Consider the following 22,231-nt stretch of genomic DNA (forward strand, 5'->3'; position numbering starts at 1 on the left):
TTCACTCAAATAGCTGCCTGCTGAGAAATTAAAATTGAAAGTACTGTACACATTGATTTTAGTCAGAAATCCCCAACAGACCGTAAAGATTATTTCTTCAGCTTGGCTATTCAGGGATGAAGTTACCAATACAAAAATTAAAAAAACCCACAGCAACATAAGACAAACCTAGTTTATGCATGGTGGGCCAAATTCTGATGTCCTTCTTCTGTCTAAACTCTTCCTGGCTTCATTTGCCTCGCTAAGAATTGAGGGGAATCTTAAGGATTTGTTACCAGATTTGTAAAGGTACTTAGGCATCTAAATACTTTTTAAAATCTGGCCCTTGGCCTGTCTTTAAGTTTTAAGGCTAAGATTTTCCATGGGAGCTGGATGCTTAACTCCCTTAGGCACCTTTGAAAATCTCAGCCTAAATCTGTAACTTTAAGTGAGTAGGAAGATAGTATTACCTGAAAGCCATCCTTCCTCTCTAGATGGGACTGATTACTAGTCTTTCTTGTCGTCCATTTAGATACTGTACATTAGAGGGGCCCAATGTTTCACTTTGTATCAACAATTCCATTTATAGATTGTTTAGTCTTTTTTATTATTTATTTAAACAAAACAGGATTTGTCGTTTGGTCACTAGTTGATTCTGTGATTTCTTAGACCAGGACAGAACTTGTGGGGTAGTCTTAGGCACCACACGTTGTGTTACTTAGTCTGAGAGTGAAGGGGAATTGCAAGATGTCCGTCTGCCTTTGGTGACCTTTGTTGCTCTCATTGTCGCACAAACAAATTTAGTCTTTCTTTCCCAAGAGAAAGCTTTATAGAATTTTGCAAATAACGTATGTGCGGTTTGGAATGATGATTAAAATGGGCTAAAACAAATGGCAGCTACCTATAATGTATAGAAATGAGCTTGGACCAGATGTACTTTAGTTTTAGCTTTTGCAAAACCATAATCATCATGGATTTGCCTTTCCAAAGACCAAGCCAAGATCACTTTTGGTTTTGGAGTCATATCTGACAAGAAACAGTAAAAGACTCCCACAGGCAGCCACGATAAGAGAGGATATTTATTTAAGTTTCTTAAGTTAGAATTATTTTAAATGTATCTATCAATTGCCTTAAGCACAATACCCAACATCTACAAAATCCAGACATATACAATTGGGATCAGTGTGTACCACCCACGCACAACTCAGCCATGATGAGATTCTTCCCTCTGCTCCACTCCCACCTACTCAGTCCAACATCCCCCCCGTACACGTACATGCATATGCACTGGAAGAGCTTGGAAAAATAGATGGGCTTTTCAGTGTGCCCTAAAGGTCAACAAACTTGGGCTTTGATGGACCAGCGTTAATGGGAATTCCAAAGTCAAGTACCCCTCACCAAAAAATCCTCTCTAAACCTGGAGTTTGGCAGCTCAAGCACCTCAGGTGACCTTGGCTAGCACAACACAGGAGAGAGGTGGTCTCTAAAGCAGACTGGTCCTTAGTGCGTTAGAACTTCAAAGTTTACAATCAAAACCTTGGATAGCACCTGAGAGAATCAGAAGCTATTCCCAACTGCCCAACACAAGAGGGAGCGGCCACTAAGCAAGCAGGGATGACATATTCTGCACTAGCTGATGGTGCGACTCCAAGCAGAGTGTATTATACTCATCCAACCTTGATTCCAATGTGATTTCTAAGACACATTAATGGGATAAAGGGTAGGATCAAACGTGTGTGAATTAATTGCAGCCAGAGAGAAGGTGGAAAGGAGCAGAGTCGAAGAATGCAGCATGGCAAGGAATGAGACACAGTCACTCAGCCTGAATCAGAACTAGTTCAGCATGGAGACTGGCAGATAGCATGGAAGCTGCTCAAAGGAGAGCAGAGTGCATGGGCTGTTCATCTTCCATTACTGCTCTGCACATGGCTTCTCACATCAGTGACATGGAGACTATTTAAGGGTGCAGAATACACAGGACACGTCCACACACAAAGGGCAGCTGGACATTGCCAAACAAGGCACTAGATTTGTGTTCCCAGAGCGTGAGTCCAAGCGTACACACCATACAGATTCCCGCTGCTGTGACAGCTGGATGAGTCATGAGATAGAGGCTCTGGATATGCATTCATATGAACGGGTCCCACACCACGCAAACACCAAACAGAGCCTTGTGTGAAGGACAACTGAATGTTACCCAGGTGGTACTCTGTGTATGTGTACAGGGGGTGCCCTTGACATCTTGATATTTATTCTTCTCTTAGTTAAATTTACCGCAGCGTTTTCAGTGTCATTCACCATTCCAAATAGAGGCGATACATCAAAGAGTGCAGCACACGTACATACCATGGTGCAGGAAAGCCAGGATTGAAAGACCATATGTAAATGGGGTGGAAGCCCTGTGTCAGGGAAAGGGACCCTAGTTCAACTGGTAATCAGTATCAACATGGAGGAAAGGAACAGGTTGATTTTTAAAGTTGAGATGCTCCATTGAATCCATCCTGTTTGCACTTTATAAATCTGACCACTGCTTGCTGTGGCTGTCTAGATTGGAGATCACCGTGCTACCACATGGAGGGCCCTGTCTAGTCACTGCAGGGTACAGTAAAACTCTTCCTGCTGTGGGTGCCCATGCAGAGGCTTCAGTAGGCAACTCCCTGCTGGCAGACGGTCCCCCCCTCCCGTTTTTTTCTTACCCCACCCCCGGCCCCGCCTCAACTCCGCCCCTTCCCCAAATCTCCAGCCCTGCCTCCTCCCCCCAGGCTCTCAAGCCTAGGAGGGAGGGAGGGAGGGGGAGAAGCGGCGCGCGCGCCGCGGCCACTCAGTCTCCCCCTCCCTCCCAGGTTTGAGAGCCTGGGAGGGAGGGCGAGCAGCGGCGCGCGAGCGGCAGCAGCGGAGGTGAGCTAGGGCAGCCGGGGCCATGCCGCCCCTAAAAATGTGCCGCCCCAAGCACCAGCTTGTTTTGCTGGTGCCTAGAGCCGGCCATGGCCACTGCACAATATACTTCTTCCTGCAAAAGTGACAGTAGCCTCTAATGGGTCCAAAAGCTTGCTAGATTTTCTCATGAGATTTGGGCCATCTTATCTGGAACTGGATTTTTCTTCCCCAGCCACACTGATTTGCATCCACGGCCAGTCAGATTTGGATGTAGGGCTTCAGAACCAAAAGCTCGGTAATCTCTGGGTGCTTGCATCAGAGAATTTAGCTCGTTAGTAATAGTAACTCTAGCATGTAAAATTGAATGCACTCGTCAAGAGATGAAAGTTGCCTTATTTATTGAGGGCTTCTTCAAGATTACAGGGGAATGCTGACTTTGACCACAGGCTCCTACTTTTGTAGTTTTATGACATGGTGATGGGGTTCGCTCTGTGGACACTTAATTCCTAATAGCACGATTTATCACTGTGACAAAGGTTAGAATGGAAGAAAACTTGAGCTGAAATGAAAGAATAGAATTTTTATTATGTTAACAGCTGAATGTAACATTACATCAGAGTTTGTATTGTGTAGCAAATTGCAATCTGTAGTGAAATTGCTTTAAAAATGTATCCATATATATTTTTCTGGAAGTGTGATAAAGTCATTCAATGGTACTTTGAAATGCATTTGCAGCTAAACTGCTCGATGATATATTTTATATTATGCTGTAAGGACCAAGCAGTCGGATGATGGTTATTTTTCTTCGTGTTTGCAATGAGGTCAATGTCTTTCGCTAGTAAATATTTTGATGCCTGAAAGAGAAGAACTTATCTGTATGGTGAACATGGCTTGTGGTTAATGAAAAAAAGCATGTTATTAGCTTACTACTGTATGCTAATGATAATAGCACCATAACAATGTGTTTTCAATAGATTTAATATAATGCCTGAAAATACTGGTCAGGCTTGGAAATACATAAGAACATAAGAACGGCCATACTGGGTCAGACCAAAGGTCCATCTAGCCCAGTATCCTGTCTACCAACAGTGGCCAATGCCAGGTGCCCCAGAGGGAGTGAACCCAACAGGTAATGATCAAGTGATCTCTCTCCTGCCATCCATCTCCATCCTCTGACAAACAGAGTCTAGGGACACCATTCCTTACCCATCGTGGCTAATAGCCATTAATGGACTTAACCTCCATGAATTTATCCAGTTCTCTTTTAAACGCTGTTATAGTCCTAACATAGTGTTATGGTGATGTGGGCTCTTCAAGGATAGTGGAAGATTATGGGGGGGATTCTAGAGAGCCTTCTCCAAACAAACATTTTTAATGATGAAAGAAGAATACTTGAGTTGCTAATGATTCATTTGTTGTGTTGTAATGAATGGAGTGGAGTCACATGCTGGATTTTCATACCATGAGTCCAAAGTTTCACACCTGATTTTGCATCCATACTAGTAAGCCGACTTTTGAATGCACTTTTACCATATACACACACATTAATCAGGCATTTGCACTCCCACATGACTGAATAGCCATCTGTCTAGCCACATGCACAAGGAATGCCATTTTGGGGGGATTCCCACATGTGGGAGGTAGCATGCAAAGATAGGTAGAGAACTGGGTCTCTGGTTTCTAAAAATCAGGCCCTGAAAGCTGAAAGTGAATTAGAAAAAAAATCTAATATTATTAAGAGCTAAATTCAAGCTACACACCAAGATGGAGTCCTGCCTCTGTTTTACAAAGAACGCCATTCCAACAGAATACTGAGTGACATCACTTACAACCAATCAAATACAAGACAGAACCATTATGCTATTCTGATTGGCAGAACATGCCCTGAGACCAGGACCCTGACTTTCAGCACTGCTGAAAAATGGTTATTTCTTTTTTGGATGCCTCATACACTCTACACTACTTACTGGTAACATAAATTATTACAATACTCAAGATATTTCATTATAATAGGAAAATAAAGCTACTGATCTACATTTTTTAGCAATTAATTGCATTTATTGGGTGTTCGTTTTATCTTTTTGAGACAGATGTTAAAATCCAAAGATTTCGTACACATTTTTGAAATGCTGTAACTGAGTCTCCTATGGTTTTGGGAAAGGTACTTAAATAGAAAGTTTATATAATTATATAAGGGAAAGGAAGGATGACAGTGGTCCAATCTCTCTAGATTGTTCTAAATTCTTTAAGAATGTTCTTGATCCAAAAATAATATACATTGCAAAGCTGATGTGAAGGGAACAAAGAAGGGAAGATGGAAGCTGATGTCACTACATGTGCAGAGCAAAAATTGGTTGAGTGATCTTAATTGCATGTCCATACTTTCAAATCTTTAATGTAAACTGCAGCATTTCTTTAGGGATTTTTGCCTATAAGTTGTTGTTAAACACTCTCATCCTGAACTCCATCTTAACAATTGTATTTAAGAAGTTTCTCATAGTTTAACATTTTCTGGAAAGCTAAAACACTTAAAATCAACTGTGCAACTGACTGACTTAATATATGACTTTGTGTAAGTCATTTAACTTCTCTGGGGCAGATTTTGGAAACCTGTCCTCCATTTCATGAACACAAAGTTTGCAGGCAGAATTTGTCATTTAGATGTGCCATTTACCTGATTTGCAAGTGCAATCAGGTACATACATGCCTAAAAAACTGTCAGTTACACATAAGCAATTTCTTGTTGGCACAAACATAGGGACCTAGATAAGGCAGGGGCTGAAAATCAGGTCTTCTGTGTCACCATTTCTCCAAGTACAAGATGGAGATGATGATGATCGTATTTTCCTGCCACATAGGAATGTTGCAAGGATTAGCTATGTTACATTTGTAAATAAGGTTTTTTGAAGTTATAAAGCAAAATATAGTGAAGTGTCATTAATTTAACAGTATAGTATATTAATTATAGATTGAAAGAGAGCTATGTAGGCATTTTCCATATTATGGGGGTGTAGCTAGGAGCTACATTTAATTTTCAGGGTTTTTTAAATGAATACAGTAAATAAACAGGATTTGATTGACTAAGAGAAGTTCTCGTGCTCTTGTTTTTCACACTCATATCCCAAGACTGGTATTTTTTGTTTTGCAGCCTTTGGCAAAAGAGAGGAAATCTGGCCCCGAAACATTGGATTGGACCGGCCAATTTAGTCAAGTGCAAGCCATGTCCAGTGATGCATGCCAGCCCTGTCTGTGGCTCTGATGGACATACTTACACTTCCAAGGTAAATTCACTTTACAGTCAGAAACTCTGTCTACAAGGGCCGCCCAGGTTGTAATGTGGAGAGGTTCTAGTTGTCGCAAACAAATCCTATTAAAACAGTTTGTAGAAACCAGTGCTAAGGCCGCATATTTCTGTATATAAAAAAAATGCTGATGATTTTATAATTATTTGGGGAAACACCAATGTGTAATTGAAAATACCCATCTCTGGAACCTCGGAGTCAATATTGCCTTATATTTGCTCTTTCCCCTGCTGCACTAGATCCTTTCATTCATTGTATGGTTAGATAATGAAACCCTTGGTATAGTTCTCACTGCCAGCTTTGTCCTCAGAACAGCAATGTCATTCTGAGATGGATTTCCTGTTGGGTGGATAACATATTACAGTTCACTTAAGTCATAGTTTTAACATTCTTGTGTTCCATAAATAGCATACATTACAGCTGAGAAAAGTACTCCCAGAACCCAGCAGGTATAAATTGGCCCAGTGTTATATTGACAATATGATTGCCTTAGGGCTTGATTCAATAAAAGAAACCAGCTCCACAACCATGTTTAATTCAGCAGTCCAAATCGCATGCTGTTGGTATTAAGCCTTCTGTGTTTGTACAGTGCAGTGCTGTGCTCTATATTTATACATCATGCTCCTGGCATGGGGAATTATGTCTCTAACGTCTTTAGGGATAGATTCTTCTCTACTAACAGCCAAAATAAGGCTTGACAGCCAGTAAAAGTACCTTTAAAAGTTTCAAGATGGCCCAAAAGATGTAGGAAAATAAAATGATCAGTAGCAGAAAGTTCTGGGACATATCAGAGGAGAGCAAGACATGGTAGTTTGGGCCAGTAATACTAATTCTTGTGCTCTCGCTGCCTCTGCAGGTAGAATACTCCATCCTTAGATACAGACATTAGCACATGGCTGTGGCTCATCCATTTAAACTCCTGTTTTACTTGAGCAAAAAGATCCCCGGAGCCAACAGAAAAAAATAGCGGAAGCTTTCCTTTCTGTTTTGACCTGCATCCATGTACTAGTAAAGAATGAAGGCTATGAACTGTCTGCTGAACATGTCACTTTTAATGACAGTCTAATATCTATTATCCTCCTTAAGTTAGTATATCATGAATGACAACCAATACAGTATTTTCTCATCATCAATGTTTGGTCTTGGGTAAACCTTGAGCTGGTTTTGAAATTGCAGTCAAATGACTGAAATACATTTCTACTGCTTCCTGCCCTGTCCCAGTTATTAGTCTTCTATTCTCCCAGTATTCTCCCCAAATAACCATACGTGACTCCCTGATTTCTCCTTTCCCCTCCACCCCAGCTCCCTGCCTCCCAAAACAGGTTTTCATGTTACTTTGATGTTTATCTTTCCCTCCTCCTCTCCTCTTAGCCCTTTGGAACATGATCCGATAGAACAAATTGGTAAGTCTGTAGTAAGTGGTTTTCATTGTATAGTCAGTCATACTATTTCACTGGCTCAGCATAACTGCATCACTCAGCCTAAGGACTGGATCTCTTAGCTGACCCCCTCTGATTATTTTTTTATTGTTAACGCCAAATACTTTTTGATCAAAACCACTGATGTTATAAATTCATCAAAGTGTTGCAACTAAGCTGTGAGCCTAAGGGCTGTAATGAAGGTATTAAATGACTCCAATTGTTGAATGTTTTTCTCCGGAAGACATACCTCTCACCAGTCTCCTTCTGTTATGAGTGATATGCATCAGACTTGTGAATAAGCAACCTTGGCTCATCTTTATCTATTATCTATTTATATATAAATTGCTCAAGTCCCTGGAGTTGTAAGATATGCAGCTACATTTTTTGTCAGACTTTTCAAATGCACCAACTACTGTGCAGTGTAGCATGAATCTCTGCTTAAAAGTTTTCCAATTATTGTCAATACTACCTACCATTTGCTGGGGAACAGTAGGTTTTGATTGCTTTCATTGTAGTGTAGCATAGAAGTCTTATCTTCTTCTCTTGTTGCACATTTGTAGTTGCTTTTCTTTAGCTCTCCTTTGGATTGAAGCCTCTCCTGGCACCATGTAATGATCAGTAATCCCTGAACAGCCATGTCAGCCCCAGCAGCCAAATGCTTCCGTGCTTGACCTTTATTAAACAAGTAACAGATCCGTTGTAGTAGCAATTTTCTGCAATAGCTCTTTGCAGTACCTTGTAAGACTATATAGCAGTAATACCTCTTGCAATACAGTGCATATCATTACAGTAGCCAGTAGAGCACTGTGGCTTCCTATCTTCACTAAAAGTGTCCCCATAAAAGCTCTGCTCAGTTGCCTTTTTAGCAAGAGCTACCTTTTGGCAAGTTTACTTTAGATCTGGTTGAAAATAGGAATTTCCATCCTGTAAAAAGGTGAAATGTTTCTTGGTACAGAAAGAGATGAAAAAAATTGATTCGGAAATGTTGAAACAGTTCAACATTAATCTTTGTGCCCCACATCTGCTACCATGCCTCATGGGAGATGTAGTTCTGATGCCTCATGTCCTCATTGTTCTCTATGGGCTGAGTTCCCTGGCCAGACTACATTTCCCATGATGCACTATGATCACATGACACTCACGATGCACCTCAGTAATTCACCCAGAGCAGAGACTGTGGCACATCATGGGAGATATAGTCCAGAAAGGACTTGTATGCCCCATGTCAGCTTCCGCAAGGCACAGCTGCAGCTCAAACAAAAACAGATCAACATTGAACCAAACCAAACAAAATGTTTCCATTTGACCCAAAAGGAAACATTTTATATAGATTTTCCCAGAAGAAAATAAAAAAAATTCTGCAAAATCATAATTTTCCCATAGAAAATTTCAGTTTTGCTGAAACTACATTTTCTGTTTAAAAAAAATCCATAGAAAATATCCAACCAGCTCTACTCTTAAGGAAGAGATCGACGATCATTTGTCCAGAACCCCAAAAAGAAGTCTTCCGATCAAGGCTGTCTTTCTAAAAATATAATGTAGCTCAAACAGGAATTATGAGTTTGATGCAGGAATTAGTGGGTGATGTTCTCTGATCTGTGTAATGCAGAAGTTCAAACTAGATGATCATAGTGGTCTCTGCTGGCTTTAAAATCTAGAGAAAGACTGGGAGCCATTGCAGTTCTAGGGAAAACCCCTGGGTGATCCCTCCTTTCATATTGTGGTCACAGAACCTCTCTCTAAAGCACAATGGATCTTGGAATTATGGCTCGATTTTCAAAAGCACTGAGCATGGTCAGCTCTCTCATTACCTGTAATAGAATGTGTGGGTGCTCAGCACCTCTGAAAATCAGGCCATTAATTAAGAGCAATGCCTGCTGTCAGCCGCGAGGACCATCAGTGTGTTAGATGGATGTTTGCTTTAGTGTTCCCACACCTTAGTTTGAAGGGTCTGAATTGCAGAATCCTGTTTCACAGACTAGGCTCTGTCTTAGGGTTTTATACTGTTGCCCATCACTATTGCTAGTCATTTTACATGGAAGATGCTCAGATACTACAGTGAAGTCCTTAATGGACTTCATGGAGTCTCTGGCACATCTCCCTTTACAGTGTCTGAACTCTCTGTTTGGAGTAGGGTGTTTGTTTTTGATTTTTTAAAAAATATTAATGTACTTTTGGTTTTTTTCTCTTTGTTTTGTTTCAGTCAGGATTTGGGGTTTTTTTATTGGGTGGGAAAGAGACTGTGAGTACCATTTTTATGGTAGAAAGGCCTTTTCAAAGAGGAAAGTTTTGCAGCATTTCCTAAAGACTTGCCTAATCTCCCCTGGAAGTTTGTTGAATAGCTGGAATGCATTCCCATTAGTTTTCCCAGATTCCTTATATTTTTTCTTTTTTGATACCTAGCAGAGAAGTTTGTATATATTTTTTCTGGCTTTCTAAAGTATCCTGTTCGTAGGGTACTTACTTTAAGGAGCATAAATTAAATAAGCATGAATGAAGTCATTTTAATTTTTAATTCCTCTTAGTTATTCATTGTTTGTAGATTATCCTGCACTCAATCCACAGAGATTGAGTGATTTCATTTTGAAATCAATTGGCTATTGGCCTCTTTACCTCCCACTTTCTCTGTGTAGCAACTATGGCAAGTTAAAAGGTTTTAGTGATACTCCATTGGGAGCCCCGCCATGGCATCTGCTTCCTAAAATAGCCACAGTTGACACATAAATTCTGCTGTTGAGGCTAGAATGCAGGAGCTAATTTATGGCATTGTCTTTCTGATGGCACGACTTCTGTGGCAAAAAGCCATTCAAATATCCGACTTTTTAGGCCCTTGATATCTTGAGGCTAGTAATTGCAGAACGTCACTGAAGAGAGAAGAATTTCACAGCCTAGGAAGACAAGTGTTTTCTGTGCGTAGCAATTGACAGGACTTAGCATCTGCCATCAAACAGAAGCTTCTGTAGAATCATATAGCGCCACTCAAATCAGCTCCCACGTTTGCTTTCTTAAATAGCTGTTACATATTAGCAAATTGTACATTAGGGCTCAACTCTAAGGAAAAAATTTAAGTTGACAAGTCTAATGCATAATAATTTGACTGTAATGCACTTGTGGCATGTCAGAATCAGGTGCTTTTATAGGTTTGGCCTTTATTTCAGCTCTTCGCCATTACAGATTATTTTATTTTCAGCATAATCTTAATCGTTTCAAATGACTGCTACAAAACTAAAGGTCAAGTTTAAATGTTCTAACAAATAAAATGTTTATTGTAAGTAACTATCGGGGGTTTTAACGTCTCTGATGAATTAAGAAGACGGTTGGAGCTACTTTCCTAGAACTCCCCAGGGGACTTCAAGGCAGTGTTTTCTCTTCTTTTTCCGATAACCCTTCTGATCATGTAGTTTCTAAAACCACAGCACTCTTCTTTGGTTCTTTCCTTTCCAGTGCAGTATTATTGGTGAATATTACTACAGGTAGTGTGGACTATGCAAGTGCCCCTTCATGTAAGGTGGACATGTAGCATTTTGTTTTGTATTTGTGCATGTGTGCATGCATCTAATGGGCACACATGCGGTCCTCCCCTTCACAAACTAGTTTGCAGAAGTACAATGTCCTGTAGGAGCAGATATGGCAAATGAGAAACTTGCTGTCAAGTTCATATCTAAAAGACAGAGGGCAGCAACTACTTTGGGGACAAAGTCATTTAAAATGAATATGTACGCCGGTCATCTATTCTGATAACCATGCACAAAAAGCAGTTTAGATAAGTTATAGAGTTTGTAGTTGACCTATATTTGTCAGTGTTGGAATCTGTCCTGGTTGAGTTTGTCAGTCTTCCCCTTCAGAATACAGTGGATTCTCTGGGACAGGACACAGTTTTTTGCATAGGTCTATTTATCCACTGTGTCTTGAGACAGCTGCATGAAAGCACTTCACCACAGAATAAAGACTCTGTTCAGTGATGTTTGCACGGGGGCTTGTAGGTACCTTGACTCTGAACTGGTGACTGTTGGGGTGGGGGGAGGGAAATGAATTAAAAGGAAATGATGTTCAAGAAAAGCTGCAGCATCCCCTCCCATATTTGCATGAGGAGTAGGAGTGATGTCACCAATTTGCTCTTCCCCAGTTAGAGCATGACTGCTCAGAAAATAATATCCTGACTTATTTTTCCATCCAACAATTGCTCAGGCATGAACCTCCTTTTATGGAGAATTTCACTGAGTTTCTGCACAGCTATGCTGGCATACCTTCAAGGTTTAGGATGTCTAAGGCAGAAATAGGACAACAATAATTGGTTTGATGGATAGTGACCTTGGACTTAAGTATTTCAGAGAGCTCATAGGGGGGCTGGGTTGGTGGAGTTCTCCTTACTTTGTAAAAGTGTCAAGAAGCTTTCGGGCACTGACTTCCAATACGTTCACTTAAAAATGTTTTTTTTTTAATGTATACTAACTATTATTAAATGTTGTTAGTCATTCTTGAAAGTGTAATAAAATCTTCCATTCTTACAAACTGGATGACAAAATAATTGAAAGCATTATCACCATATTGTCTTGTATTACATGACAATACTTAGAACTTTGCTAGCCCTTTACACTCTTCAAAGTGCTGTACCAATAGCTACTACTTCATATAGGACTCAAACTGAATAACCCCAATTGGAAAGAAAATATTTTACTTAAGTTAATGACAGTGCTGGTGATTCGTGGAATTGACTGTACATAGCCACACTGGTCATGAGGGATAGTTGTAAAGAGCTGATCCAAGGAAACATAATAAGAAGTTTTATTGGGCCTACAAAAGCCAGGGGCTTGGCTGCATATTCTTGAGCGCCATCTTCTGGCACTTGATATGTTAAGTATTTACATATATACCAACATCTCTCATTACATGAATAGCTAATGTTAACTGAAACTGAGGCTACTATGGACAATGAGGGTAAAAGGGAATTCCTGGCTCTCCACAGCGCTGCGCTGGAGAGCCAAAAGTCTCCATGGAAAGAGTGGAAAGATCACTAAGGCTGGATCAACACCAACTGGGACAGACTTTCTCAAGAGCTCGGCACGTGGGTTGCGGAGCTCTTGTGAAAATGTGGTCGTATCACCACGGGAGCTGCTGGGTGCTGAGCACTTTCACAAATCTAGACCTCATTTAGGTGCTTAAATAGGAGCTCGGTTGTTTTGAAAATCTGTCCCTGGTTGAAGGTGTTGAGCCTTTGCAAATATTTTCCTGAGCTCTTTTGAAAATTTGCCCCAAGGTTGGCGGCTCATACTGCGTCTACCCACAACCACTGCTGAAGTCCACGAAGGTGAACATAGCTGTATTCAGAAAATGAACTTGGAAGTGTTGTTTCCACTGCATCTACTAATTCTTTGGTGGGCCCAGATGCCTCAGTGTTTGGCCTGCCACATGTACTGCCCTCCCCTCTTACGGCCTCTTTTCTGTTTGCATTCTGCACAGTCTCAAACTATGCATGCTGAGGTGTCTTGGGTCACACCCTATGATGTGTTAGGTGCCAGAAGGTTAAATTCAAACACAAGAGGCAGCAGGGCCCAGTACCTACCTCCACCTGAATCCCCACACACATGCTTTCAGTGCTAGAGCTCATTTTTTGGAACAACAGGATCTTATCATAATATCAGCTTCCCCTCATCCTTTCAACTCATTGTAAAAAAGAAACCCCTAGACCAGAAAGATAACGTTCAGTAAAGACAGAATGCAGCTATTGCTGGGGTTGCAGAGGCTTTATAATATGCAGTATTTCTCCCTCACGATAAAGTTTTCTTTTATAAAGAGAAGCTGCTGTTTTCTGCATACAAACTTCTCCAAGGTCCATTTTATACTCTGACAATTCTTGGCACTTTTGCAGTATCTTCCATTTGGGGTTCTAAAAGCTCCTTGCAAATACTAATGAATTAAGCTAGTGAGGTACCTAAGCCCTATAAAGAGTGTTATGTAATTAGTTAACACTTTTGTCAGCAACACATTAAAAATATAACTGCATAGCTGTCAGTTTTACAGGAAGTTTAATTAAGCTACTTAATAAAGCAATTACCTGAACATGACAATGACTGTACTTAACTAATCAGAAAATGAAAATAAGGGTGATCTTCAATTACAAAATACACACCTCAATGACTAACAGTCCCTTAAAAGATTGAAAGGTACATTGGTATAATTATTATGCTTGTAATTAGGTACATTGTTGTTTTGCAAATTTTAATTAAACCGTTGCAAACTAATTAAGCCCATGATCATGTCTCTTTTGTTTGAAAATGGAAAAGTCACCTACTGTTGTCATAGCATTAGGTAACTAATTTGATATTAGGGGAAGGAAGCAAGAGGCAAATAACGTTGCTTCCAGGAATCATGGAAATAGAGAAAATAAAACAACAACAAAGATTGGCTAAAATAATGGTGTTTTTTTTAAATGCTGTCCCTGCAGGCAATCTCAGAAACACAATTAGTAAATATCTGCAGAGATTCCGAATGCCAGGCGTTTAGCACAATGTCCCTTAGAATTTCATAACCCACCTACCTGCCGGATATCGTGGAGACTGTTGGGACCAATAGCCAATTTTCCTTTAGCACAGCGTTCTCCCTCATTGGTGTTTCTTAGCCAGCAAATGGGCATTGCGGGGCGACACAGCTGGTTTTCTGTCACTGACACTGAACACAACTAGAGCTGAGTGAATAACTGATTTTTTCAATTCACTTGCAGTTGCGAAAAATAAAGAAGATTGGTTGGACCGAAACAGATACTGACATTTTTTTGGAATTTTCAGCAAATCAAAAAAGCCAATAAAATTTTCATTTGGGGTCAAATGAAACATTTTGTTCAACCCTAGGAGGGACAGCAGCAGCGGGAGGTGAATTTTTCACATCCCTGAGCAACGTAGCTAAGTCGACCTAAGTTTTAGGTGTAGATGAGGCCTAAGTCATGCCACACTTCCTCTGATCTTATCTGTTTGTTCCTGGCTACACCTGATGTGCTAGCAAACATTGGGCCTTTTTCTTTTTCAGCAGAGCCTCTAGCCAACTGTTTGTTTATGATCAAATTGCCATGTAAACAATTCAGAGAAAGACAGTTTGGGAAAATGTTGACTTAGACTGTAATAAAATATATATGTTACATTTTACACCATAAACAAATGTTAGCATCACTGTAGTTTGCAGTATCTTCATTCTTACAAGCAAATAAATCCTGCAAATTACACAGCGTTGGCTCCTGGCTGTTTTTCATTTCTGGTTTAATCAGTGCAGAGATCAGGGTGTAGGCTGTGTTAATAGGGCCAGAATCTAATCTCGCACCAGAGAGAATTTAGAGCAGCTCCTTCATCGTCACTGGAGTTACTTTCGATTTATACTGGTATGGCTGAGAGCAGACTTTAACTCTGAGCCTGTTGAAATGAAGCCAAAGTCCATTTAAGAAAAATTCTTCAATGAAAATAGGTTTCAGAGTAGCAGCCGTGTTAGTCTGTATCCACAAAAAGAACAGGAGTACTTGTGGCACCTTAGAGACTAACAAATTTATTTGAGCATAAGCTTTCCTGGGCTACAGCCCACTTCTTCGGATGCATAGAATGGAAAATATATTTTTTCCTCTTACTTAATTGGCCTCTCAGAGTTGGTAAGACAACTCCCACCTTTTCATGCTCTCTGTATGTGTGTATATATATCTCCTCAATATATGTTCCATTCTATGCATCCGAAGAAGTGGGCTGTAGCCCACGAAAGCTTATGCTCAAATAAATTTGTTAGTCTCTAAGGTGCCACAAGTACTCCTGTTCTTTTTTCAATAAAAATAGAGGCTGAAAATCAATGTAAATAAAGATGCTCCAGGCCAAATCCTGGAGTCCCCATTCAGTGTTGAGTCATATTGAAGGCTACATGTACGGGATATTGAGGTGTTGGTAGGAATCAAGAGAACATCACATTTCCAAGAATCCATGGCATAATCTTCCGATCAATCATCTCCCAGGGATATGTTCATACACGCATTTGGAATCCTAGGATTATAAAATAGGGTTTTAGTTGTGCCGGTGTACCCAAACAAGTGGCTTTCTGTCTGCTGTGCCCGTCTCACAAAGCCAAGGTGCACATGAAGCCATCCTAGACAATCAGATCTGAGTCTCTTCAGGCTGAAGCTAAGCTCTGTGGAATTGTGAAGTAGATGAGGCCATGGGGAAGACTGACTTTTTAATCATGCATCCAGTTTTTAAGGTCTTTAAGGCCCGGCTTGACAAAGCCTTGGCTGGCATGATTTAGTTGGTGTTAGTCCTGCTTTAAGCAGGAGATTGGACTAGATGACTTTCTGGGGTCTCTTCCAACCCTAATCTTCTATGATTCTTCTATGAGTGTCAACATATGCAACAATTTCCTGAGCCTTCCTTTTGTTTGAGGGGGGAGATTCATTTTTCTGCTATTAACTGTAGTTGGAGTAGCTTTTGTGCACTTTATCACCTGCACTGATTTGTCCATTACCTGAAAAAAACAATTACAACACCCAACTCCCCTCCCACCTTGACTGTATAGTGAGTTTGAGTAACCACCAGAAATTGCCATCCTGTAGGCACCTGTAAGTTGTGTGTATTCTTCTGCCTGGCCCAATACTGTGCCCATAAATAAATAGGTGTTCTTCAGATTTTTAGCTAGCCGAATATATATTATATGAAGAGAGAGAGCTAGAGGATCACTAGAGTTTAGAAGATCTATTAGTTTTTCTACTGCCAGAGGGCTGTTGTCTTGATGATGTGTGTTAATGTCCAGCATTGTCTGACATCTCTGTGTCATTACAAAAAAAAAAAAAAGTTGAAACATTAGAACAGTTTTTTTTCAAAGGAAAACACACTGTTTCTTTTAGAGCCAGGACATCTGCTCAACTTACCCAGGAGGCTTGTGCAATCAATCAGCATACAGGAAGGCAGTGATTTTTTTTTACTGGGCAATTCCTATTCTTTCATATTGCAAGACTTGACAGTGCTATTAATTCATCAGACGTTACTGTGGCGCAGAGGGTGATGGTCTGTCTGCAAATACACTTACTGACATTGCTTTACTCTTGGGGGGGGGAGAGAAACTTCAATTCTTAATACAAATCTTGTTAACTTCTTGTTCTGAAAATGCACGTTTGCTGCATCCCGTTGGTCTGCACGAAACTCTAAGAGACACCAGAACCCTTTTGGATTCTTCCAGCATGGGTCCTGCTTTCACTCACAGCCTCCTGATCATGGACCTGGACAAATTGTCTTTATTGTGTTTTGCTCAGATTACTCCCCACCGCTGGAAAGGTGGCAGACATGGGTATTCGGCTTCCAGCTTTGTTCACCTCCTGCACCTGGCACAAGAAAAGACAGGAGTAAAGTCAAGCACATTTTGGGAGGCAGGGTGTGGGCAGAGCTCCACTTGGCCTGATTTTCTACTAGTGTAGGTCACTGCTACTCCATCTTCTGCTGGGGCCAGATGGCTAAGGATTACTGACCTTGTCTTCGTACAGGGCATTGCACAATGGAGATCGGATCCTCACTGAGACCCTTGGGTGCTGCCACAATACAAATAAAAATTATAAAGTAAGGACTTTGGGATTTGAGCTACCGTTTCTAAAATGCTTTCTGAAAATACTAGTGTAATAGCTGGGCTGAATGGGGCATCACCTTTTGGAATCTGTGTTTTTAAATCAGATTCCTACTTGGGTTGGGAGGAAAGAGGAGTTCAGGGCCTAAAAAATCAGAAGTTAGAGTGAAGAGATCAAAGTGCAAAGTGGGAAGGGACAGTGGGGCTCAGAAGGGATGCATGTGTGCGCACTTGTACAGTACCCGCAAATGCAGTTTAAACCCACCCATGAATCTTGGCTGTTATATGTTTCCTGCACAACCCACTGATTGCGTGAACAAGCAGAATCACTACTTATCTCTAATCAATGGGCATGTCAGAAGAGGAAGAAAGTAGTCAAAATAATCTGTTTGTCGATTAAAGCATTTGTGGATTGGCACTAGACAAAACAGATATGTCTCATACAGCATATGTAATAGGGATAATCATATGCAGAAATGTTTTCAAACGTAAGTCCAATGGGTAGACAATTTTTAATCAGCCCTGTTTTAATTGCCTGGTGAGAGGGTAGAAAACTAAAATGATCCTGGTGAAGTTTGTTTTCCTCTATGACCTCTGCATTCTGCTTTGATATATACAACTGCTTATGAGTGCTGGGTAACAACTGAGGCATTTGTTTGGAAATAGTAAGCATGTAAGGAGTTGCAAACAGATACAAGTGGAGAAGTTGCAGTGGGGAAGGTCTAGGTTGGATGTTAGGAAACACTGTTCACTAGGAGGGTGGTGAAGCACTGGAATGGGTTACCTAGCAAGGTGATGGAATCTCTATCTTTAGGGGGTGCAAGGCCCGGCTTGACAAAGCCCTGGCTGGGGTGATTTAGTTGGTGTTGGTCCTGCTTTGAGCAGGGGGTTGGACTAGATGTCCTCATGAGGTCTCTTCCAACCCTAATCTTCTATGATTCTAAGTGAGGTCAAATTTGAAAATTTCCTTTTAAAATAGTAAAGTGTTTGTCAAAAGTTCCATCTTCAAGTTGTATGAAGTCACATGTGATAACGCCAGCCAGCCTAGTAGCAACCCAGAAATATTGATCTCCCTTTTGGATGTGTCTACATTGCAGCTGGGAAGTGTGATTCCCAGCGCCAGTAGACAGACTTACACGAGCTTAGTTCAAGGTAGTGCACTAAAAATAGCAGTGTGGCGGTTGTGACACGGGTGGTGATTTGGGCTAGCTGGTCAAATCCAAGGCCACACAACCCCCCGGGTCTGAGTTCAGTCAGCTAGTCCAAGCCACTGTATGTGCTGCAATATCCACACTGCCATTTTTAGTGCTCTAGCTCAAGCTGGGCTAGTGCAAGTCTGTCTACCGCAATGGGAGTCATACCTCCCAAGTGCAATGTATATGTACCCTCTCTAACCATGTCTATCAGGTTCGGTGTATTTTTAGTTTGTTTCCATTTGATCTTACATTGCTGAGTCAGAAACCATTTACAAATTGTTTCCAGACTGTCAGGAGCTTGGGTTCGCACAGCCAGGTTCCTTTGTGATTATTGTGTTTTGTCAGTTTCTAGATCCATATTTTTATTCCTGAACCTGTTATTTTTTCCATAGTTGTGCTTATTCACCATTGCAAGGTTTTAGTTGTCAATGCAAGATCACAATGCTTGGGGGAGATTACAGAACAATTTCTCCATATCATACTACTTGAAGTAAATGGTGAATCGATAGATGTACCATTTTAGTATTCTGAGCATATACAAACGAAAACTCAAATCTTGCCTAGAAGATCTTGCAATATATCAATGCAAAAATAATATCTTCCAGATTTTCAATAAGGAAGCATTATCATGGAGTAATTAGAGCAGGAGATGCAGTTTCCAAGGCCTAAGTTCTGTTCTCAACTCATCCAAGTCACTTAAGCTACAACACAGTTTTTCTGTCTCTAAAATGAGGCTAATAGTACTTCATAAAGTTATTGGCGATCTTTGGCTTCAAGGGTACAATTGAAGTGCAAGGCTTTATTATTATTATTGACTTGAGCTTGACCTGTGCCCTCCCAGAATAACAATCTCCCTATAAGATGTGTGCAACATTGTATTGATTACTTTTGGGTTGCACTCATTTTAAAAGGATTACCTCAATGAATAGAATTAATTTTTCAAATGTAACTTGTTTACACAGAATATACTCATTGCGTGAGTCCCTTAGAACATACAGTTTTGCTAACTCTTTCTCCAGACCCAGTGCTGAACTAGTCTATCCATATGATAGCATAACAAGCATAGCATAGCTCCTTGGAACAAGTCAAGTGTGGTGCCCAGAGTTAAAAAAATTAATGATAAAAAGGTAATTTCTGGAAATTACATATCTACATTGAAAACGTTCTGACAATGAACTTTTATAAAGCTGAAAACGGCTCGCAAACCTCCTGAAATTATTGTTCCCAAGGCTTTTTGTGGTTTGCTGTGAAGATATTTTGAATATTTCTTAATATTTGCCAAATTATCGAGCTTTTCCTCCCAAATTCTCAATTCCCACAATACCGTAGTTCTCAAATTTTCAGACTTAAGGACCTGATTAAATATCCTCACTGCTCAGAGGTGCTGAACATTCACTGCTTTTATTGTCTTCCATAGGAGCTGTTGGATGCTCTGTATTTCTGGAAAGCAGGCCATGGTTCTGAAAAAGCAGCACCATCCAGGATTGAATTCGGCAAATATTCAGCACATACTAAGTGCTGTCCTCCAACAGGGATGGATTCAAACACGTGGTTAAGCATTGTCCTGAACTGGAGCCTAAGCCATGATTCAGCAAAGCACTTAACGTGGTTAAATGCTGTTGCAGCATTGTTGTGTCTCAATATGGATTTAGGTGCCTACATTTAGGCACCTGAATTTGAAACAGATTATTCAGAGGGGTAATATCAGGATTTTCTGTGATCGAATTTTTGAAAACCCATCACTATATTACAGTATATTCTTTGAAAATAGGCTGTTGCTTGAAAACTTCATCGCTGATGACCTCTTTGGGTCTGTTTGCCCAAAGGCAGTAAAGAACTTTAGATAGATACAGTAGGAGGGAAAATACAATTATGGGCAATCTTTTCAAATGCATGGAATAAGCGAGCTCTGAATGACAGCAGACAATGTGCTTCTTAATAACCTTCTGCATTAAAATTACAGCTGGTGCACAGGGAGAAGGAAGAAGTAGCAAGTAGACTGTGCCTTGCATACTTTGAATTAGCACGTCAGTAATGATGGATGGAGCAAACAATAAAATTTGACCTGTCACACAATGATTGAGCCTGTGAGCCTTAAGGCATTTGTAATTGGCTTCACCCAGCAATGTTAACAAAGGTGGATTGGAAAATTAGATTATTTGAATGATACAGACTGCTTTACATTTTTACTATGCAAAAGGAAAGATTCAGAACTCAAAGGAACTGAAGCCATAAGGTTCATTCTTTGTAAACTATCTCTGGCCCCTTTGTAACACAGGAGGCAAAGGAATAGTTTTTAAATAGCTGGTTTATAGTACGTAGAATGCATGAGTTATTTAACATGATACTGTGGGGTATAGTTTTGAAACACTGTGTGGGAAGTGCAGTGCACATATAGTTTACATTCACCAATAACAGGATCTGTGTGTGTATTTGCTATACATTATGCATCATGCTCGAGTGTGCTCCTACAGTATAATTGGGCTATAAAATGCATCTTGAGATTGATATTACTCAGTGAGTTGTCAAAATGTGGCAAGAAGCCCATGGTGGGGAGAAAACATACGTCTCTTATTTTAAATACTGGTGTGATATATGTTCACAATAAACAAAGTTGGCTTGAATTAGTACCAGGCAATTTGTTTATATGTAACCAAATACATTTAATCATTTTTTATTTTAAAAAAGTAAAAATACAGAGTCACATTATTTTGCATAATCAGTGAGGAGGTAATAGAGAAGGTGTTACAGGGGAGGGGGAAGTAACAGCGTGAGAGGAAGATAATCAGATATGAAGTTCAATCATTATATTTTAGTATCTACCTATCGTGGGTACTGCTAGGCCCCCATCGCCATATTGCCTCATGTATATATCCTACAACAGTCCTGTAAGGTAGGGAAGTGCTACTAGCCCCTTTTTATTGTTGGGGAACTAGTGCACAGGGAGGCTAAGTGACTTACCCAGCGTCACTCAGGAAAGTCTGTGTGGTGGAGCTGAGAACTGGACTGAGGTCTCCAAAGTCCCAGGCTTGTGCCCTCACCATCGAACCATCCACTCAAGTGAAATTGATCTTCCTAAGGTCACCAACGGCTTAGTCTGTGCCTAGTCTAGTCTCACCGATAACTCAGGCTTTCTCTGAAGAGGTGTATTGAGTTGGGGATGTCTTCCTGTCACTTCCCCCACAGCCTCCTTTGTGGGTGGTAGTGATCTTTCTGATGTCCTTTTTCCTGGAATGCTAATTTGAATTAAGAACATTAGAATGGTCATAGTGGATTAGATCAATGGTCCATCTAGCCCAGTATCCTATCTTCGACTATGGCTGATGCCAGATGCTTCAGAGGGAGTGAACAGAACAGGGCAGTTTACTGAGTAATCTATCCCTCGTCATTCAGTCCCAGCTTCTAGCAGGCAGAGGTTTAGGGACACCCAGAGCATGGGGTTACATCCCTGACCCCCATGGCTAATAGCCATTGATGGACCTATCCATCATGAACTTATTTAGTTCTTTTTTGAACCCGATTAGTTATACTTTTGGCCTTCACAATATTCCCTGGTGTTGGGTATTTTTTAATGTTTATTGTGTGGTAAGACTAGATTGTTATAGCAGGAACACTATAAACAGAAAATGAATGATAAAAGTTGCTTATTGCATCCGCTGTCATTTGTGCTCAAGGACTGATCTAGGAGACAAGGTATTTTTCAAAAAGAATTAGCTAGATAGACTAAAGGGAGCAATTTCTGCAATGATAGGAAAATTTGACAAATTAGTATCAGTGGTTAATGATTTGGACCAGCAAGCACGTGTGGGTGAAAATCTACAGCAATCAAGGAAAAAATAGCAGATCTAAATATTGATTAATGGGTCTCATTAAAGTAAATAAG

At 40.5% G+C, this 22,231-nt stretch overlaps 1 protein-coding gene across 1 annotated transcript in view; it reads left to right on the top strand.

Moving 5' to 3' along the window:
* The window catches only part of SPOCK1 (SPARC (osteonectin), cwcv and kazal like domains proteoglycan 1), a 486,481-nt gene that overhangs the window by 324,217 nt on the left and 140,033 nt on the right, over positions 1 to 22,231 (top strand). Inside the window, exon 5 of the mRNA XM_024202111.2 lies at positions 6,005 to 6,137. Within this exon, the coding sequence (XP_024057879.1) occupies positions 6,005 to 6,137 (133 nt within the window). The remainder of the gene's footprint in view (positions 1 to 6,004; positions 6,138 to 22,231) is intronic.

This window comes from Terrapene carolina, unplaced genomic scaffold (assembly GCF_002925995.2).
Source record: "Terrapene carolina triunguis isolate 2854851 unplaced genomic scaffold, T_m_triunguis-2.0 Scaffold629, whole genome shotgun sequence".
Taxonomy (NCBI): domain Eukaryota; kingdom Metazoa; phylum Chordata; order Testudines; family Emydidae; genus Terrapene; species Terrapene triunguis.